This window comes from Vanellus vanellus (genome assembly GCF_965231255.1).
Source record: "Vanellus vanellus genome assembly, chromosome: 4".
NCBI lineage: Eukaryota > Metazoa > Chordata > Aves > Charadriiformes > Charadriidae > Vanellus > Vanellus vanellus.
The window spans coordinates 72,041,782-72,064,446 of record NC_138909.1 but is presented as its reverse complement, the minus strand read 5'-3'; the positions used below and the strand labels follow the sequence as shown (position 1 = coordinate 72,064,446).

At 40.4% G+C, this 22,665-nt stretch overlaps 1 protein-coding gene across 1 annotated transcript in view; it reads right to left on the bottom strand.

Annotated features, from left to right (window-relative positions):
• Nucleotides 1-22,665, bottom strand: part of GABRB1 (gamma-aminobutyric acid type A receptor subunit beta1) — a gene marked incomplete at both ends in the record, with an annotated part of 144,486 nt that overhangs the window by 33,694 nt on the left and 88,127 nt on the right. Inside the window, one exon of the mRNA XM_082482575.1 lies at nucleotides 849-931. Within this exon, the coding sequence (XP_082338701.1) occupies nucleotides 849-931 (83 nt within the window). The remainder of the gene's footprint in view (nucleotides 1-848; nucleotides 932-22,665) is intronic.

Here is a 22,665-nt window from a genome sequence, read left to right as displayed (position 1 = left end):
TTCTTTCTCTGCAGTAAACTTGACTGAATGTGGGGAAAACTGTTAATCCTTTCTAGAACCTCATACTTTAGAGAGAATTATTATTACAAAAAAGATCACTTATCTCTAACAGTGCAACTGTTGTAATGTGAAAAATGGTAATTCTTAGAAAATTGCTGCATTATTTCGCCTTGGACTCTATGTAGTCTTAACCAGTTTGTTTAGATAGACTGCGCTGTGGTCAGTGGCAGCAGCTGGTTTGACCAATGACAGAATAAAAATTCTTTTCAAAAACCTTAATTGCCATTTCTCTAAAGGCTAGCATCATAAAAGATATAGACTATGTTAATGACAAAAATTGCAAGTGCACGTCTTGATCTTGTGCTCATGGAAGACAGTAGCAAAGCTGTCATTAACCTTGTTGCTGAAGGATAAAGTCGTTTCCTTTTATAACCTACAAGTGTTTTGGTAAGAGTAACTGATCAATCCTCCCGCCACCGTGTGGGGCAGATGTTAATCTTGATGTTAGAGATGTGCACTGAGGTAAAGCAGTTAGTTCAGGTTCTGCGGTGATTAGGTGCTGCAGATGGACAGTGCTCGGTTGCTGTCCTCTGGTCTAATCATCAAGAGACACCCTTCTCCCTTCCTCGACAACAGATTTTGAAAGACTTCTGATGAGCTTGGATCAACCAATACTGTGAATTAAACATATTTTGGCTTATGCATTGTAGAGAGATATTGGGTATGTTCGGTGTGCAAGCTCACTGAGCACACAGTATTTGAACAACTTGAACAGGTTTTACCTAACCTGTGAACGTCTTTCAATCCACAGCTGTCATTTGGCCAACCCTCTCCCTCCAGTAACTTACAACTTTCAATTTCTAGTGTGCAATTTTGTTCATCCAGAGGGTATCTGCGTAGATCCATCATGCAAGCAGCTGTTGTTGTGATCCTGTAAGAGGAAGGTGAAAAAAAATAATGAGATTTGAAACCACATTTTACTTTTTTGAGAAGGCAAGATTTTCTGTAGTGGTTTTCCTGTTTGCTTAAGTACAGAATGGTTATGCACATGGATTCCTGGTATACAGGCTTTACATAGCTTGTAAAGCACGATTAAATAATTTATACTGCACAATATACTGGTTACAGTTTAAAGCATCAGAGCATACGCTGAATATCATAGAGCAGGATTTTGACCGAAAACTTAATGTGCAAAAGCGTACAGTGTTCTGAAGAACATTTAGTGAAATTTCTACTTGGATATCTTATTTTTAATGTTCTTAATTCAGACATCTTCAAACTGTTTTGCAAACTGTTTTATTTTTAACTCATACTGCTGATAGCTTCTTTTGTTCATTTTGTTGTCACCTACTGCTGCTTTAATTTTGTCTGATAGGGGTGCTCATTTTCATCCATGCTGTGGAAATATTGGTAATATCTGATTCATTATTTTTATGGCTTCGTAATCAGTTGATCATTAACTCTGGTAATTGAAAATCACTTCTTAAAAATGGCATGATGCAATCAAACACTTGTGAAATACAATATCGCACGGTGGTTACTTAATGAACATTGAGACTGGCTATGATGTAGGCTGGATCTTTCAGATCCTTGCTCCTTCTAGAGGGCATGCGAGCTGATATGTGGTCCCTGAAGGTATTCACCATAGCCTAAGCCTTTTTGCAAGGCAGTTCCTCTCCTTTCGTTGGACCGTAAATCATGGAGTGTCTAAGCAAATGTTTGCTGATAAGCCTGTGACACTTGGGAGGAAGGTTAAATGACTGCGTGAGGATAGGGGTCAAATTATAGCTTCTTTTAAAGATCCCTTTAAGAAAGACACTTGTAGTGGTGCTTTCAAACTCACAAAAGTGAGTTATCACCTTCATTTGTCTCTCTCTTTTTTTTTTTTATACATGGATTCTTAAATGCTTATAAAACTTCTGAAGTTGTGAATGGGCAAACGGCTTGTAATTTTATTGGTCTCTCTCTCCCTCTCAAACAATTCCTACCTGAGAAAGGCAGATAACCTCTTTTCTTGTTCCGTATTTGACCCTAATGTTCCCGTTCCATGTTAATTAATGTCACAGGAACACATCTGGAGATTTTACTTTTGATGTGCTGGAAGTCAAGCACACTTACCTGCTGTATTGGGGTGATAATTCTTGCTGTCACAGAACTGACAATTAAAAGCAAAAAAGTGCCACGTGCTTCCTTGCTGTGACATGCTTCAAGTTATCCTAAGTCTACAAAATCCATCTGCCTACCTGTGTGTAAGGACCGTCTAGCAAATGGTGTTGTGAGAACTAGTCCATGTAACTACTCTAGAATACTGTGGAAATGGTATATTTATGCTTTTCCTCAGGCTCATTTTTGTCACATTAAATAGAATTGCATGTGTCTTAATGGGTTTTGCATCTGTCATAGAAAACGTTGAGGGCTTCAGCAGTGGTAGGACCTCGTTTAGTTTAGCTGTGTACCAAATATACTTTACTGAGAGGCATTGAGAAGACATGCAGTAATCAGTCAGCAAATGCCTACTTAATAATGCTGAAGATCATACATAACAATATACTAACATTACTCACAGTTAAATGATTTTAAATGAAGGTTTCATAGGGTAATGTTTTGTTCCCAATCAATAAATCTGCCTTTATGGTAATTTAGTTCACCTATATCAACCAGATTTATTTAAGTGTGTATAGGAGTAGAAGTTGACAGAGTGTTTCCTAGACCGCAGAGTTACAGTGCCCAGCTATTTCCTAGTGGCCAGCGGATCTGCACTGCTGACTTCTGCAGTTTTGCATATCCTACATAAGCTACATAAACGGTAGCAATTTGTTATTCCCTATAACATCAGTACAAATGAATTGTGCAGTATAATAAATAATGCAATTGTTGTATACCTGAGATTTAAATATTCCACAGACTTATTTTTGTGCAGTTTTTGTTGCACCGGTTGGTTTGGTGTGTCTGATCACTGCTATAATCCAAGATCAAAAATGAATATTTGTGTACAAAGACACTGAACTGCTAATTGCAGGTGGAGTCTGGAAGTAAATACTTGGATTATGCAGAAGAAAGATAATAAACCCTTAGTATTGGTTTCTGGCAGCAGTAAGAGATCCAAATCATAGAATCATAGAATGGTTTGGGTTGGAAGGGACCTTGAAGATCGTCTAGTTGCAACCCCCCTGCCATGGGCAGGGACACCTCCCACCAGCCCAGGTTGCTCAGAACCCCATCCAGCCTGGCCTTGAACACCTATGGGATGGGGCATCCACAGCTTCTCTGGGCAACCTGTGCCAGTGCCTCACCACCCTCAGAGTGAACAATCTAACTTCCTGCTATCTAATCTAAATCTACGCTTTTCCAGTTTGAAACCATTACCCCTCATTCTATCAATCTGCCCGGCCTGTGTATCGGTAATTTCTCATCCTTCATCCTTGTTAAATCACACCTTGTCTCTATGCTACAAGGAAAGGCAAAACAGAAGCACTTAATCCATGTTCTCTGCTTCCCTCAGCTCTGTTTTGCATTCCCTACAGGGCATGTAAGGCAGTCTCCGTATATTGGGGTCAGTCTCCATACTCTGGGGAAAGTCAAAGGTGGTGGTGGGGAGCAGCTCGCCCCCTCCTGACTCTTTTAACCTCTCAGCAGCAGCGCTGAAGGCTACTGTGGCTCTCCAGTTCAATAGTGAGCAGTTGCTTCCAGGGAAGAGGGGATTGACAGGATTTTAGCGGAAGCTTGCAGAGATTGAGAGCTGCACAACATGAGACGAGAAGGACAACTGGAGATTATTGTCAAGCAGGTAGTGGAGGGCGGCTGTCAAGAAGCTTGAAGCTCATGGTTTTACAGCAACAGAAAAAAGGACACCGCTTCACCTCTAGTCCCACAGCTTTGGAAGTGGTACAGAGCCCTGGGCAGGGGGGATGGAGAGCATTATCTGCCCAAGGATTTGTCAGAGCCAGCTGAGCCTGAGCTGCGTGCCAGTGCGAACGGGGAAAGGCAGGTGGTACCTGCTGGAGGCTGCTCCCTGAGGAGGAGGGAGGCACCAACCCGCCAGCACAATGTGATGCCTCCTAAAGCTGGAGGTGCTTAAACTGTATTGGGAATCTTAGGCTTCCTTGAAAACAGCCACCTGTAATTACTGCAGGAGTGCTTCAGGATCCAGCAGCAGTCATTACCTCTAGTTCATAAATCTACCTTTCAAGCATTGCTTTCTCCCTCCTGATAGACCTCAGCTGTGTAAAATTTTTAATGGCGTTATGCTCTGGATAACCACAAAACTTGTTTAAGGAGATAAATTAAACCCAGATGCAGTCATGGTAATTGCTATCTCGATTATAAAACAATAAAATCTTTTATTATAAATAGAGTAAAATCCCAAACCTGTTACTGGCTGCACTCTCTTAGTGGAGAGGGTAACCGGTGGCTTGCACATGCACCAGAAGCTTGAAAATGAAGACATTCAAATGCGGAATACAAGGGTGTAATGGCAGGAAGGGGAATGCAATAGTCTGAAGATAGGGCAGAGCTGCAACAAATCTGTGTTCAAGAGGGTTAGTCCTGAAAATCCCTGGGCACAAGCAGTTTGTGGCAGTGGTGGAATGTCATGAGGCTCTGTAAAAGTTTAAGTGGAGGACTAATCCTACACTTGAAGCAGAGCTATTTATATCTCAGAGTAAGATATGTTACTTCTAGGCTTTCCTTTTTTAAAATATGTTTTAAGTTATGGATTTTTCTGGTGTTGGGGCTAATATTTTTTTGTTGTTGTTTGTACAGTGTCTTTTGCCCAACTATCCTTACATTCTTTAGATTTTTTTGAATACAAATAATAAAACTGAAATTATGCCAAGAAGACAAGCAGTTAGGCAGACATATACCATTATGCTACTTTATTTCATTCATGTCAGTATTCAGACATTCGCAGATGAAGTGAAGTCTGACTGCTATCAGGAAAGATAAATAACATTTACAAAAAAGTAAAAAATTAAGTGATTTTGTTTTCTTAATTGTGGCTTGGGGTTCAAGTTATCTGATCCCCTTCTTAGCTTTTATTTGGATGTCTGACTGTCTGAATATCATATTCTTACTATATAATCAATTTGGTTTTTGGCATAAATAAAATATATACGAAAGAAGCTATTGATGTCCAGTATTTGCAGAACTGACTTCCTTAATTAACGCTGTCAGAGGATTCCCTGCAGGGCAGCAGGTCTTGTAGGAACAAATAGTAAAGCTTAACATTTTGGATTAAGTCATCAGTGAGCGGTTAAAATAAGTTCAGAACGAGTGCGGGAAATGGAGTTATGGTTCAGTACTTAAAATATTTTGTCAAAATACTGTCAAAAAGCTGTTCCTCAATTCTCGAAGAAGAAATAGAAGCAATATTTAAGACAGCAATGACAACTAAATGTGGAGATGATCAGAGCTAAACAATGCAAATTCTGTCGTGAAATGTTTCCTCCTGCAGGACAGGTATCAAATTTTAATATGTTTGTTCTTTTTCTCTCACTCAACAGAGCATAAATTATAAATGTATATGAAGATATGAACTGGGATGGGCTCATTTTTTTTTTCCTTAAAAGCAAAATAAAATCTTCAAATAAAATAATGAATAACCATGCTTCTTTTACCCACTGCAGAGCTGGAGCTCTAGCACACACTCTAAGTAGACTTTCATATCCCAGGTAAAAAATTGCTTTTATTAAATCAGTGTTAATTTAACTTCAGTGGTGTCAGGGAACTTAATCCCATAGCAACTGTTTGACATCAGAACTCAGTCCCATATCCCTGCTTTAACTGGCCCAATTTTTCCGGAACTTGGAAGAATCTTGATGTTTAACATGTAATGAGATGCTTCGTAGGGAGACTTATTGAAGGAATAGAGGAAGGCAGAAAGAATGTACATTCGAAGGCAGAAAAATGTACATTAAATCTGTGATTTTTTTTCTCTATCCATGTAAAACCTTGTCCATGTACATTGTTTACAGTTGTCATGCCTGCTGACATTGTAAACTTCCAAATAAAGCCTGAGTGCTTGACCCTGGGAGAAAATGTCAGCTCTGAACCTGCAAACATGCCCAACTTCTAGCGCTTGGAAGAGCCTACTTACAGGAGGTACATTTGAGCATTAGCATTATTTGAGTTGGTATCATATATTTTATATAATTTAGTGCGTACTTGGGAAATCTGTGTTCAACAGTCTGTGCCGTCCTTGTCTGGTCAAATTCTATTAAAAGAGAAGTTACGCGTATTAGTAAAATTGGGAAGGGCCAGTTCTCTATTAAAAGAGAAGTTACACATATTAGTAAAATTGGGAAGGGCCAAGGATTAAATAATGGTACTTTCACAGATCTCGTTAGAGATTGAGAGAAAATTGGAATCTTGGGTTGTGAACCAGAGGCAGTAAAAGATTCAGATATTTAGTTTTACATATGAGTACATTAGCATGTGGAAACCAATTTTTTTTATGTTGGAAAATAATTATAATTTGGCTAATTTTTTTTTCCTTTTTTTCCCTCCGCAAAATCAGTAGGAAATATATCTTTGATGCTAGGGAGACAGGCTGTCAACTGCTAGGTCACTGCGGTAGACCACACACTTTGAGATAACACTCAAGTTTATAAGGAAAGGTTTTGTATGGATTTAGGTTAGCAAGTGCAACACATATTTCCTTTTAATCTTCCTCAGAGAAAAAGCAGAGTTGCATAAACATGAAAAAAAAAAAAGCATCTTGAGGAAGGCGTCTAAAGAAAAACATACAGCTCAAAGAGTTAAGTTCTCAAAGCTGAGAACAGGGTCCACCATGAGAAGGGCTCAATAACCTTTCTTATACCAGGTAAAGTGACCTGTTCTACTTAAGTCACACAAAGATGAGGCCAGGAAAAATATGTCAGACTACGGGCTTTCTACTGTGTTTTATTGACACCCTGAACTGGTAAGTGTTTGCTTGATTTGCCTCTCTTTCATCTTTGGTTTTCATTGAGAAAAAAAAAAAATCAAAAATTGGATTACATTTCACAAAGAAGAAAAAAATGGTTTTTAAATGTGGAAATCCTGTGGTCTGCCTTTCTGAAAAAGGTTTATATTTATATATGCATGCCGCCACATTCCTTTCCTCCCAGTCTGCCCCTTTCATTGCCCACAGTGAATCTCAAATGAAATGCAACAGCTCAGCAGTAAGTTTGGTAACCTCAGGAATCAAAGTGATGAGCGACTGGGGCAATAGTATCTTAAGCTAGCATAGCTGCAGCCAGAAAGGGACATGGGGTCAAATTCTGCAATGCCTTTCAAGGGCTGAAACATTGTTTTTAAGATGAAAAGAACTGCAGTGGTCAGGAAAAAAAATACTACTGAAAAATCAGAAGAATTAACTATAATAGTACCGCTGGCTGGTGCTGTGGTACAGTAATGGACTGGGATTCATGCTGAGACCTGGAGGAGTCACTCTGAGTTCATTGTCTAGACATTCCTGCGTACCCAGTAACATTCCTGAGACTGAATACACTTGTCAAACGGAGAGGAGGAACATTCAGTTTTCTCTGAGGTATAAATACAAATGTCTGTTTCCAACAAAAGACAGGCATGAAAAGTTAATCTACAGGGTGTCAAATCAATCAACTGCATTGGCTTGAAATAAGAATGTTAAAAAACCCCAAACCCTTAATAAAAACGTTACTGTCCCTACAACTCTTTCCATTCATGTACGTTCTTCTCCCCAGAAGCTACTGAGCTGCCTGCTTGGGCTGCTGTGCTGTCCTGTAGCTCCCCTGAGACATTCCTCCTCAAACCAGGACACCCGTTCCTTTTTCTCCTCAGTCATATCAATTTACAGCTGGCCACCCAAATAAGGCAGAATTTGCCCGAGTTGATTTTTGTTGTCGTTAGGTTGGTTTAACATGGATCAGTTCATTGGTTGGGCTGACTTCTGCGCCCCTAAGGTGGTTAAAAGGCACTGTCTCTGTAAAGAGTATTGATGATGAAGAACTGATGAAGGCAGTGCTGGCACACAATCAATTTTGGCTATTCCATTTTCAGTGTTACGCACCAGCGAATTGCCAAGGTCATCCCATTGCTGGTAAGCTGCTCGAGCTTTGTCTTAGACAGAATTCCTGGAAGAGTCAAAACGCAATTCTTAAATAAAGTTTCCTGTCCATCTCAGCAGTAGAGCCTAATCCTGTGGGATAAATTCAATATGTTTCAGGCAGGGGCAAGCGACTGATTTTAATGCACAGTGTGACATCCATCTAAGAGGGAAAGAATGGTTTGTGAGTGTGTCTTTGTATGTCCTAATGGTTACCAGGTCTGATGCAGGAGATGTTGGTTTGCAGTAAACACGTGCCTAGTCTTGCTGTTTTGGTCATTTTAGTTTGCTCCAATTAATATTCTTTAACGTAACCCAGGCACTGGTTTCTTACATTGGTTTTATGCCTACAAAGCTGTGCAGTGAATGGTGTCTTTTTCACTTAATAAAAATCACGAGTTCTCTCTGAGAATACCTGGTAGCTTGGCGGTGAGGGCAAAGTAAAGCAAGAAATCAAAAATCATCTTAAGCTCTTCTCAAGACATCCGCTCTTAGTCAGTGCTGGGGACAAGATAGTGGGCTAGATGGACCTTTGGTCTGGCCTTTTTTTCATAATTTTTAATGTTCTTGCCTTTGACCAAGTTAACAACTAAAGAGGAGGTGTACTCATCACTGCTTTGTAGTCCATCTCAGGCTTGCTTTAATTCCCCAAATCCTCCCTTTCTGAGTCCAGCTTGCCCAGGATGTTTATATGGATGGTCTGCATGCACAAGGAATGAGTTTGGGGTAGTGCTTCTCAGGGAAGCAAGGGCTAACTTCCTTCACAGGATCCAACGCAGTCTAGAAGATGGGTGGAAATAGTCCAGTCTGCTACGGGAATTACAGTAGTACAAAGCAAGATTGATTAAAAAAGAAGAACATGTATCCATGATAGTTCACTCCTGTATGCCCCAGAAATGTTTTCTATTCCAAATATTTGATCCAGTCTCCTGCACCTGTGCACAAGTGGAGGCACTGCTTGGTGTTTAGGGATTTAGTTATATGAGTGGTCCTGCTCAGTTACTCATGTGACCTGAAATTTTTTCGGTCGAGATGGTTAGATCCACAGACTAAGGCAAGTAACAGCGGGTGCAGTGCATTGCAACATCATTAGTGTGTATGGCAATATATATTTTTTAAAGCCTGAATGATGAGATCATATAGGCAGGGAGATGAGATGTGGATATTGTCACAAAATATATTACAAAAAATCACAACTCCTTATTTTTGAGATATAAACAGTGGCAAGACCTGCAAAATTAGAAAGGAGAGCTCTTGGACTTGTGCACTGTAGATTCATTTCTGCCTTTGTGAGCAAGCCCATGATGCTGTCAAACTGCGTCACTGGCATTTTGTGCTAGGATTGAGCAGGTGTAAATAACTAACGCGTACTACAAAGCAGGCGCTGCAGGGCTGTATCTTTATCTCTGGCAATTCCAGCCATTCGGGGCGAGCAAAATATTAAAGACCACAGTGTGAGAATCAGCTTTGTGCTACCATCTATTCAAGTGCAAATACTCTTTAGGTAGACTGAACTGACTGTGAATTTGAAACCTATTATCCATCTGCTGTTTATTCTCTCTTTTTCCTCTTACAGGTTGTATTTACTTTCTTTGCTATTTTCTTTTTAAATGATGAAGGGCTTTTTGCTGGAAAGGTCGCTGCTGGTCTTCCTTTAAGGATCCCAGGTTTGGAAAATACTGGAAGCACTTTGAAGCTTATGGGTTTTCTGATGAGGGCTTGCAGCTGTACAGCCTTGCAAACATGGGGCTGTGGTCTATAGGACCTGTGTGCTGCCTAAGAGCTGCCTGTGACAAGCAGGTGACCTGGATACTTCACCACCAATGCCACCCTGAGCACTGGGCTGCTGCATGCTGGCCCCCGCACCGTGCTGGCAGCGGTGTCTGTTACCTGAACCACTGAGTTATTCAGGGCTAAATATCCACTTTTCCACAAGGAAATTTTATTTCTAACCCAGAAGAAGTCTCTTGGTCCTGTTCGCAGCATGTCTCTGCCAGCAGTCGTGCTGCAGAGTGGAAGGGGTGGTGTGCTGTGGGGAGTTGGGGGCCAGCCAGCGGCCACCTCCTGGCCAGCAGGATCTCCTTTAGCTGGCCCTGCTGCTGCCCTCCTCCTCCCCAGCTCAGGAACCTACAGTCTCGAGTACCATTCTCCCTTAAAAACAGAGCTCTTATTAAACTCTGTCAATCCAGAGAGAGAGCTGCTGGTTACTAACACGTGTGTGGGTGGGCCAGACTATGGCACGTCGGGTGTCGAGGTGAGAACCTGATGGGAAAGACTCATTACGTTCCTTCACTGCCTGCATCACGTCTTCAGGGTTATTCAGCCTTCCCCATTGAAATCTAGCACTGCCCTGTCAGGCTCAGCATATTTTAAAATTTGGTTTGGGCTAGCAGCTTGTTGATCTGAAGGCAAGTTTTGGAGTCAGTAAAAGCAAGGCCAGTATATTATAAACACCAGCTCGATGGTTGTTCACCCCTGGACTCATCCCCACAATGAACCAGGTCTTTGAATGTAGAGACCTGCAAAGTGCCTAACACTATGAAGCATGACCTAACCCAGTAACATCCACATGAGGAGGTTTTCAACCCTTTCAAGGTGTCTGATTTCCAAGAAGTAGTCAGGATTTCTTACACCATACTATGTATATGCATTCTGGCCCACTTTTTATGTTTTGTTCACATAGAGCATAGACTTCTACAGTCAGCACCAAGTACAAGTGTCTCAAAGGTTTAGGTAATCTTGGACTTGGGTGCTGTAGGCATTAAAATATTTTGGGGAAGGGGATATTACATTCTAGTTGTCCTGGGAGATTTACCTTGGCACTCAAAGTAATTGTTGGCAAATTAATCATCATTATTTTGCTTAAAGAATCCAACCCTTGCTGAACAGTGATTTTTTTAGCTGCCAGAACTCTGCTTTGGAGAAGTTACATAGTACTGCCACAAAGTGGGGATGGGGTGAGGAGATTACCCAAGATGGAGACAAATAGCCTTGCTGGTATCTGCCTTCCCCAGGAGGAGAGCCTGAAGCTCCAGGGCAGCGGTGGGAGGAGGAGGCAGTGGGGAAGGGACATCTCTGATGTGGAGGAGTTGGGGGGGGAGAGAGGTAGTGAGAGAAAAGGTCTGTAAGAAAATATTTTGCTTTGACTGAGTTAGAAGCTTCTAAAATCAAACCCTTAACCCAGATACGTACTTTTTACAGATAAAGATATTTTTCTGTTCAATACAGTGTATCAGAAATAATTGAGAGCAGAGTGAAGATGAATGACTTGCTTGTAAAGATCTAGAAAGAGAGAGAGAAAAAATCACTAAAATGTTACAATGTAACTTTTTAAATATTAGCAGAAAGCTCTTCCTTTGATGCTGGTAAGCCAAATTTCAGTGCAATGAGAATTTTTATTGCACAGCTATAAACCCATGAAAATAAATTTTATAATATAAATCCCAAGAGAACCATAACTATACCAGGGCAAACAAGATACTTCAATAAAATGTGCCTGAGAGTTGGCGCTGAAATTTACTGCAGAAAGTAATTTAATTTGACAGCGCAAGTATGTTGCAAGCCAAAAAGAAAAAGAGAGGGAGCCAGATGGGAAGTGCTTAGGATAAAGGAAGGTCCAAGAGGGAAGTAAAGTCAGATAACTGGCTTTCAATCTGGTTTTAATAAAAAAACCTCTTCCACACCCAGCCTGGTTTGTAATTGGAAGGCTTCACAACGTGCTTGGCCAAAATGACTGGTAAAAACCAGTTTGTTTGGGGGATCAGGCATACTCCTTATTGACCCATCACTATCTAACTTCCTTGTAACTAAGGAAGGTCTTCCTGGATTTTGGAAGCAGGGGTGAGTCTGGAAGAGAATGCTGTCATTTCCCTGTAGGTGCTGTGGGACACTTTAGGAACTGTGATGTCTCATGTAGCTTCTACACGTCAACGTTACTCATCTCAAACAGAAACCTGCAGTTGGGGGGGGAGAAATGTACAGAAGCAAGGATCAAAACAATTTCTTGCTTTTGTATTTCTTGCCTTCTTCTGATGCCTGGCCTGTTGGATTTTCCAAGATGGGGGACTCTGCTCCTTCTCCAGTATTTGTAGCTTTACTTATGCACTGGAAAAATGGGTGCAAACCAGTGGCTTCAATACTAAACAAACTTGGCTGAGAGGCACAGAGATCTAGTGGTTTTAAATGAAGAGAAACGAGGTGTTATCAGCTTTCATGAGTAGCACGGAAACTCCTTCATAGCTGAGAAGCTTCATCCTTTCTTGATTTTGAAAAACACATGGGAGAAACAGAATGGTTTTGCACGTGGCATGTCCTCTGACTCTCTGTTAGGCAGTTGCTATTACTAAAACCACAGGTTGGTGGCCCTTACCGTAGGTTCACAACACCTGTGTGGGCCAACAGAAAGGGCAGGGCTCTGAGAAGGTAACTGGGACCACCTGGGGAGGTACCTGCCTCTTTTTTTTAGTTGTGTCTGGCTCGATGCCTAGCTTCTGGAACCATGAAATGAGTGGGGAGCTGCCTTGGGAAGGGGGGAAAAAAAAAGGTAGAAAGTACAAGTAAGTGCTAAACTTCTGTTGTTTTTTTTTGTTTGTTTGGTTGTGTTTTTTTGTTTGTTTTGTTTTTGTGGAAATGGGTGCCTGACCAGGCTAAGTCTCTGTTCAAGATGTGACATGCTAGTTTTTTTGCTGATGGTAGGTGAGCTTTGATTCTTTCTTAGCTTTGAGGAAGAGGAAATTAGTAACTAATCAATTGCAGAGAAACTTGACTTCAGAGTTTTAGGACAGGCTGAGAGAGTTGGGGCTGTTCAGGTTGGAGAAGAGAAGGCTGCAGGGAAACTTTATTGCGGCCTTCCAATACCTAAAGAGGGCCTACAGGAGAGCTGGGGAGGGATTTTCTACGAGGGCATGTAGAGATAAGATAAGAGGTGATGGCTTCAAACTGGAAGAAGGTAGGTTTAGATTAGATATTAGGAAGAAATTTTTCACTGTGAGGGTGGTGAGGCACTGGCACAGGTTGCCCAGAGAAGTTGTGGCTGCCCCATCCCTGGAGGTGTTCAAGGCCAGGCTGGATGGGGCTCTGAGCAACCTGGTCTGGTGGGAGGTGTCCCTGCCCGTGGCAGGGGGGTTGGAACTGGATGACCTTCAAGGTCCCTTCCAACCTAAACCATTCCATGATTCTATGACTTCGTGGTCCTATATTGTTTGAAACTTCAGTCCCTGCTCCCAGGAGAGTGCAACAGTGAGGGAAGGCAGCATTTTCTATAGGGGTCCTGTGGAGAAAAGAAGGAAAGACAACAGGCAGGAGGAACCCTGATGCAACAGAAGAGAGGTTTCCATTTGAATTTATGGTTAGTTTTATGGCTGCCCTTCTTCATGATGAGCTCACCTATGAAATCTATTAATGACACGTATTGCCTAGGAGAGATTGCAATAGCAGCAGTAAATGGCTTCCTACAGCACGACACTGTACTGCTCTGTGCTTGTAACTAACTGCAAGATTTAATACTCACTAAAATATACTTTTACCACTTACAGAGAAGATCTTAAATTATCAAGCCTTTACAGACCACCTAAGTGATTCTTAGTATAATGAGTGATTGATTTCTGAAGGTTTTTCTCAGGTCTTTGGTATTCACTGTTTTCCCATGTTCTCCCACCCTGCCCAGGCATTAAGTACACCTCATTTGTTCCAGATAGGTAGCTCAATGTGAAAACTAATAATTCCAGTCAGCGAAGCTGGCAGCGTAATTATGTCTTGATACATATGTTGTGAGGAAACTGGAGTGCATCTGAAGAAGCTGAGCTGCTGCAGTTAATCTACCGTGCGTAGAGACTAATTTCACTGGAGAACTGAAAATGAAACGAAAACCTTGCGCTAGGACCTTAATGAGAGGATCTTTGTGTTTGCCAAAATATTGACCCCGCCAGCACTGTAAAGCGTGAACAAAGAAATTAGGTTGCCTTTTTGCACACCCCTGAATTGGGAGGACGTGATTTTTGTGTAGAACGCTGATTGATGATCGTGCACTGTCAATGGCTCTTAATTGGAAAACAAGATAAATTGGAGATGAAATGAATGTTTTCATTGTATGTGGCCCAAGATTGATTCTGTGACAGTGAATCGGTTTAAGGCATGTATAACTTCAAAGAGCTTTCTAGTTACAACAGCTTATTAATTCTCATAACTTTTTGAATGAGCATAAATTAATTATAACGTTGAAATAAACTTGGGACAGTAGGGGGTTTCTGTTATTCCAGTACAGATTTTCTGTAGTTCTTATGCCATATTTTTCTTTGTGAATTGTGCTGTTGAGTCAGTTAGAACAAATGTAGGAATAAAAATTGTACCCTGACATTAATTTTAATTAGAAAACAAGATTTGGGACACGGCACAAAGGGAAGGATCTTTGGGTTGTTGTTTGTACTACTGCAAGTGCCACTTCATGATATTTCTTTCATAACCTGATCAACATGTGTCTTAAAATACTTGGGAGTAGTAGGGCAAACTATTAAATAGGAAATTTTTTTTTGGAACCACGTTTTTCTGATAGTTAGCCCTCTAATTTGCAGCCTGAAGTGGTTTACGGCTGGTGTGTACCCCTTTGCCTTAAGGACAATATTGTCCTGTGTCTTACACAGCACTTTTCCCTAACGTTTTCCCCTTTCTGGACAACAAGCACATCTCCTCTCAGTACGTCTTTTGCTGGGTGAAACAAAATTCTCTGTCCTCGTTAAGCAGATGTATGTCCCTTCCCACCTGCAGCAGCACTAGATGAAGAGGTTACTGTCTCCTAATTTATCCCCCCTTCCCTGGAAATTAAAATCTATTATTATTTATCAGCAGAGCTACTGATGCGCAAACACCTTGAAGAGTCTTTGTGAATCTGCTTTTGCTGACTGGTAGTTAAATTGGGTGTGGTGGTAACTAGCTCATAGTGATTGAAATAGATTAGGAAGTGTTCACCAAAGCAACCTTAGTTAGCATCTGTAAGAGAGCTGTAATCTCTGGCAGAGAAATGGTGATGGGTAACTTGGAGTAGACTGGGAAAGACCTTTTTATACCAGCACAGTGTGGATTAGGAGGGAATCTGTGTGTACATATGCGGGCTCCTCTGTGCGAATGTTTTATCTCGGCTTGCCCTTTTCACCCAGTTCTTCAGCTGGGCTTGCATAAGATAGAGCAGGTTAACAAGCCCCAGAGAGTGAGTGGCTTAGTTATACTTAGAGCATTTAGTTTCTCCTGACTGCCAACACTGATGAGTCATATGCAGATTTTGTCTGAGTGGGTCACATCTGTGAAAAGAAAATTGGGTTTATGTCAATGAGATATTTTTATCCTAAAGGATCTGTTAACTAAACCCAATATTGGTAACTTTGAACTGGTAGGGAGTGGATGTGTATACCAAAAATGTTATGTATACCAAAAATGTTGTGTATACTGAAACTGTAAAAAAAATTATAAGCAGTTCTATAGCAGAATATATTTGTTTATTTATTTGACTGTGTTTATATTTTAATAGGGGTGAGAACAACTTGCTCCATTGTTAAAGCTTTGTCTTGGCTTATATGGTTTTAGACTTCCTTTATATTAAAAATGTAATTTCTTCTTCCTTTTAGACAATGATACTCTTAGTGCTCTCTTATAGTCACAGAATGCTGCGTGCACCGGTGATCTAGCAGACTGACACATCGTTGTGTAGCATCTTGAATGCACAACATCTGTCACTGCTCATCTGTAAACTGAACATCCCTCATAAACAAGAGCACACAGGCTTGTTATAAACAGTGCTATTTCAGGAATTAATTATCTATTTCATAATTTAAAGAAGCAAGTACTTCCTATAGATGACATACTTGTATAGATGCTTTCCTCATGATATCTTGGAAGACCTTATTTTGTTTGTTTGCTTTTTTTTCCATTTTTTTTTTATTTTATTCCAAAACATACACATTACTTTCTAAAGTTTCGTAAAAAGATTGCCTGCTCATCCAAGTTAGGTACTTAAAATCCATTAGCTATTCTAATTCTTCCTTGGCACTTTTCAAATGGATGAAGTACAGGACAGCCAGAGAGGTGGATCTGTTCAAGTAGGAGAGTAAAAGGTCCAACTAAGTACTTAAGGTTCAGGTGGTCCGCTCCGTGCCCCATTATTCAGTATAGACATATTTTTTGATATTTAGCATTTTATGGGGCTGGCAGGTTGTAATTCAAACTGTGCCAATTTGTATCTGAAATCCACGAGGAGGTTTGAACGGAATCAATCTCACAGTACCTTTATACATATTCCTTTTGCCTGTAGAGCTGCCTTTCGGGTACTCGCGTGGAAAGGCTGGCTAGAGAACGTTTGATTTTTCGCTAAAATCAGGAAGGTTAACTATGTTCTGAATGGTGGTGTGAATACATTTGTCAGGATGGGACGCGCTTGTGAAACGTGAGGAAGCTGGATGTTTCGTCAATGTGGGGGTGTATCAGCTATTGGCTCTTCCAGCCAAGACAATCAAAGCTGTGGTGAAAGAAACAAAATGAGCGTGTTTTACAAACCAAAGCCATGAGCTGAATGAGGGCAAGACTTGTCTTCCTCAGCTCCTTAAACATCAGGACAGATAATATGCATGTACTTTTGAGAGTTTCCTGGCTCAGGCTCTGGTGTTGCCCTCTGTCAGGCTGCCTTGTCCCTTTTTCCTCCTGCCTTGAGTAAGCTTTAATGTTTTGCAAGCTTGGACTCCACAAGGCTTTTGTTTTCTCTTAGCGACACATCTGCATTTGACTTCTACACATGGTCGAGATATAATTCCTCACAGTCAGTATCTATTGCGATGCCTGTTTCTTCCATCTTCAGCTTTAAGAGCACATTATGATAGACTCTGTTTAATGCTACTGTGCCTTTATTCAAGCAATGTTCACAAGGACAGAAGAGGCAAAAATCTTCTTAGATGATAGAGATGTTCTTGGCCATAATGTTAAAATACTGAATTAAGATTGAAGCTTATATAAACAGATTAATTCTTTTCAGCTCAATTTGTCTGACCCAATACTGAGAATTTTCAGATACGTTTGGGTTGTTTATGGTGTTTAATTCTCACTTTGTGTTGTTTTGTCACAACCTTGCTGTGTTGTGTGGGTTCTTGGAGCCCCAAGAGGTTGTTGGATAATTTTACTTGGTTCTTTTTCCTGGGATAAGAGAGAAATACTGTAAGACACTGCTGCTTGACTATTGTATTTTCTTCTGGATTTCATAGTGCAGCGGTTCTTCCCTGAAATGTTTTAAATCCATAACAAATTACATGGGTATTATTTCATCAAGGTAGCTTATGAAAATGTAGGAAAGTATGAAAGACAACACGCCAAACTGTATTGTTTGAAATTCTCATTCTTCTGTTTTCCATCCTGCATAATTTTTTTGCTATTATTTTCATGTTTAGCAGCTAAATATCTTGTTATTGCTAAGACTCACTCTTCAGGTAAGCCTAAAGAAAAGGTGCTCTAATAATCTACAGCCTTGATGACTGCTCAGTGGATTATCATGAACTCTAGATTTTCAAAGAGCAAGACGGCTTACTTCAGAGATAAGAAAACAGACACTTCCTCTCTTACCCCCAGCAGTTCAAGATGCAAAAGGAAGATGTAATTTATAGGGAACAATCTACACTCTGGGTTTAGCGCCTATTTTGCTATTTCAAAATTATCAGAGAGAGCACAAGTACTTCTGGTGAACAGGCTTAATGTTGCTTGACATTTATTTTTTTTTCCTTCTCTTATGAGCTGCAAATAGCTTGCTATCAGTGTAATAGAAGCTATTACACTGTGCTCAAATTCCATACCAGTCACCCCATGGTTTCACAGATTGATTTCTTTCCCTTGAATGGACACCTTATTTCTATATTGAAGGAAGGAGTTGGGAACCTTTCCAGGAGAGGGGTCTAAAACTGGGTTTGGAAATGTTGTATTTTAAACTTTATTTATTGAAGTGTCTACTAGTTTAATACATTCTTCCTGGGTCTAATTTAAGGCTTCTTTGGAACGAGGAATATTTACATGTAAATTTTACTTCTTGTTACATTTACACAAAATAAGTGCATGCCTGGCATAGTGGGAAGAGCTATGGTAAGGGTTTTTTTTTTTCCTTTAAACATTTAACTCCTTTTGCTATGGCCAGGGCTATCTCTTTGAGTATGCTAATAGCTCTTCGATTTGGCAAATAACACCTCACTTATACTGATAAAATTTCCTACAGGTGACTGGGTATGGCAGAAGCTTGAGTTATTCCGTGTGTGACTGAAAATTCACGGACAGTGCTGTGCAGCATTCAGGCAGCTTTACTTATAATCTTGTGGGCATACAGGCCTTTGAATTTTTTTTCAAGAAAATGCTTTGATATTTTCACTGGCATCTTAAAAATAAGCCTGACACTTTGCCATTAAGAAATAATAGAAAAAAAAGGAATTAGAAATGGAATAAAAGATCACTAGTGAATGAAAGCTCATATACATATCAAACAGCCATCAGCTCATCGCTCATAAAAGACAGAAGCGCCCATTGCCATCGAGAAAACATTTCCAGTGAAGCAGGCACTCCACCATTGACGTCTCGATCTTGAGCTTATAGGGAGACCTACGAAACATCCTCAAAGATTGATCTGGAAACTGAGCTTTATGACCGTACCATACAAAATACTGTATGTACTGTACAAAATACTTGTGGAAAAAGCTGCTGCTTACAACCCCGGGTGGTTTAATTGCACAGCCCCCTGAGCTGCTGTACTTGGTGGAACGGAGGAGGTAGAAACTGCGGTGTGGGTTGAAATATTTCGTATGAGTTTTGACAGGAAAGAAAATACTGCCAGACCTCTGAGTTCAGAGCAATTGTTCTAACCTGTACTTAACCTGAAATTTCTTGCTTTGGTTTGACCTGAAGAGGAACTTGTGTGCCTGAAAACTTTCCTGAAAGCTTGTCTGTTTTTACTGCAGTTAAATCAGGTGGTACAATAAGAATACTATTCTTCCATAAAAGACAAAGATGAATTTTGGCGTTTTTCTTTTCCTCCAGTCCTAAAAGTGTTTTAGCAGGGTTTGTTTGTTTGGGTTTTTTTTGTTTTGTTTTGTTCTGTCTGGGCTGTTGCTGCTTGGTTTTTTTTTGTTTTGTTTTGGGTTTTTTTTTGTTCGTTTGGGTGTGGGTTTTTTTGTTTTGTTTTGTTAATGGAACTGAATAAACATAATTCTGTTTATGGCATCTTTAATGATAGCCACACAGATCATCCGCCAGTTTGGATCCTTAATATCTAGCACACAGGCTGTCCATTTGAACCTTCATGTGTTTCCCAGAATTGGGAATATTTTTAAATATTTTAAGTATTTAGCTAATACTGACCAAATGCATTTGTTATGTAGAGAAAAAATTATTTATTTTTCTCCTGTGTAGTGATTCGCTTATGAGAAATTAAGCATTCAGTGACTCTAAGGTTGATAATATACCATATGTAGAGTAATTAAATATTACTGAAACATCTGTGATATACCCTCAAAACAAAACTCTTCTCTTTGCTTGTTTTCTAAAGGCAGAGTCCCAGCAGGGGGCCCCCGGGTAACACTGAGAAATCTTTAGTAGTCTTAATGCACACTAGTTGCCCATGCTTGGATGATAACTGTGTATTTTGAATCTTCCTAAAATTTGAGTTAAATTATTATTTAGAGTCCTTTTTTTTTTTTGAGCATTTATCTTAAGGAAGGTTTTGGTTGTTAAACTTTTTTGGCTCATCATAAAGTGTTTCAGTGGAAACTGCTGTTCATTGGATACAAAAGGTAGATGGTGAAAAGCTGAAATTTTTGCCTCAGATCTTTTAAAAATCTGGCTGATAGAGGTCTTGGGCCAATTTAGGCTTAACACCTTCTAGCTTCTCAGAGAGAGATTAGAATTCTTATACATTTCGATAATTTTCTGCAAACAGGTTAAGTGTATACCCTATATCAAGAAGAGGCAGCATTAATAATATTAAGAGCACAATTATAAGTCACTGGGGTCAATGGAATAATTCTTAGGAAATAACTTGACAATTTTTTCTTCCGTCCCCTTCCCCCACTTGCAAAATGTCTGCCTAGAGTTGTCAAAAGTATTTCTTCAGAAACATTTCTTCAGGTATTGAAATATCTCTTGTAGAACAGTTTGTGAGCCAGTAAAACACACAGTGAGGTGAGGTTTTTGATTGGACTCCAAAGGTGTGTTCCGCAAATCTTTTCTGATAGAAGAAGATAATGGGAAATGGGTTAAGACGTTATTTGAACTAAATCTTCCCCAGTAACAGAAATCCATACAAAGTTTTTCCTTCTGTCCTTTGATCAGTTAGGACATACTAAAACTAATCAATACAGCACTGGGGACATATAGGTGATTTACTTGGATAACCGTTAGGCCTTTTAAAAAGTCTTAAATAATATCTCCCATTTTACCAAAAAATACATGGCCTTAAGAGATATGGTCTTTCTTTTATAAAAAAGTTTATCACGAAACCTGAGAACAAGTTTAAGACATCCCACATCAGCAAATAAACCCAAGAATATTAAGATTTCCACACCAGATTTACTTTCCAGGTTCTTCGTTTACGCAAACATATTGGGAACAGGACTGGGAGTAGATTGATGCTTCCAATATAACCACTTGATCACACTGTCTTACGGAGTTTACAAATCCATCTGTCTAAAGATTATGAAAAATGCTGCATCTGCAGTCTCTTGTGAGGTGGCTAGAGTGGCTCCGCTAAAAGAGACCTCAGCAGCACCCATCGGAGCATCAGATAGTTAAATTTCCCAGGTCTGAGAAGTGCCAAGGGGTTGAAACTTCCCCCAAATTCTTCTGCCTGTGCCATGATGCATGGGAGATGTCAGCTTACCCTTTGTACGTAACTTATCTTCTTAGATAATAAACTTTTCTGTCTGATCTATAGAAATGATGGTAATATAAGAGGGTGTATATATCTCTCTCTGGAAGATGATTGGTGTCCTGTTGGTCCAGGCCTATTTTTTGCACCTGGTGTTAAAAAACTGGTCTTTGGCATTTTTTTTCATGAACTAGATGCTTTTCACATGTAGAAAATACACAGTTTTGCAAAAAGTAAGCACAAATAATTTGTACTTGTTTTGATTTGTTTTTAGCTGCTCTTTCTGAAGAGGCGCTAAGTGGCCTGACTCTAGGAAGGGCCTGCCTGTGGTTTGGTTTGGTTTTGTTTGTTTGTGCGTATGTGTTTTGTTTGGGTGTTTCAGGGTTGGGTTTTTTTTTTGGTGTGTGTTGGGTTTTGCGGGGGTGGGGGTGGAGGGAATGTTGTTGTAGTTGTTTTGGGGAGGTTTTATTTGTTTGTTTTTTAAATGGGATTTCAGGACTCGAAGCCAGTGCCTCCGTGGGTGTGACATGTTGTTGTCGTTAGTGAGGTTGGAGGCTGTGACTGCTGTGTTACTCCGACTGCTGAGCAGGTACCTCAGCTAAGGTGAAACCAGCCCCGTTGGGTGTAGCCAACACCGTACCTGCGCTGGGGGAGCTGAGGCTGATGTTGCTGCCTGATGGCTTAGCCACAGATCGAGATGTAGTTTGCAGTCAGCTCAGGCTCTCGTGTAGGTCACTCCCACGTACGTCCACCCACTGTAGGTTTAACTGCTGACTGAGTTTCAAGTTGCTTTGTCCACGCTTTCGACTCTTGCTTTAGGCTCCGAGTAGCCGCGGTACGTCTGACAGGTCTAGATGCTTCCCTGAAAGATTATGTCTAATTGCATTTGTAATGCAATCAAATATGTCGTCCAAAACTACACGAATGAATTGCATTTGAAGTACCTGCCTCCTGGTGTCTGCTCAGGCTGACTTCTCAGCCTAACAAAAAGGGGTCAGACTTGCAGTTTAAGGTGGGATTGGATTTATTACCAATGCTATGGCAATACTTGGTAATCTCACCTTATTAATGGCTTCATAAATTAAAAAATTCTAGTTGTCACACATTTTGCCTCCTAAAATGAGGACGTTTTGGCCTGGCAGTTACGAGACCGTGTATGTTGATATTATAGCAAAAATGTCAAATGGAGGAATGTATTACTACATTTCACTGAGTAATTCATTTTACATTTTATTGTGTTCAAGGGCTCGGCTATTTTCTAGACTGTAAATTCTCTTGCAGCTGCTTCTAAATTAGGCCAATGATATTTGAGAAGAAAGGCTAATCCTCTTTTTCTTTTAAGTGGAGATATTTGTAAAAGAGTGAAGGAGAAAATACATTGCCTGAAAACATTTATTTACTTCTTAATGCGTGATTATTTGCATCTTCGCATTGTACTCAAAACCCAGTTCTTAACCTGTGTTAAAATTACTTAAACCCGCTGTGTCTGATGGCCTTAGCAAATTAATTGGGGCGGGGTTGCCCTTGATGCTGACACCCTTAAACACTTGGTATGGCGCAAGCCGACCTTCCGCGTGGCGCAGCGGAGAGCGGGCACAGCCCCACGGCTGTGAGCTTTGTGAGCAAAAGGGGTGTCTCTGGGAAGCAGCAGCCCCCGCCACCTGGCGCCTTTTATTAATTTGCCATTTTCACTTCGTGTGTCGTTAGTGAATGGGCTGTCCCAGCATTT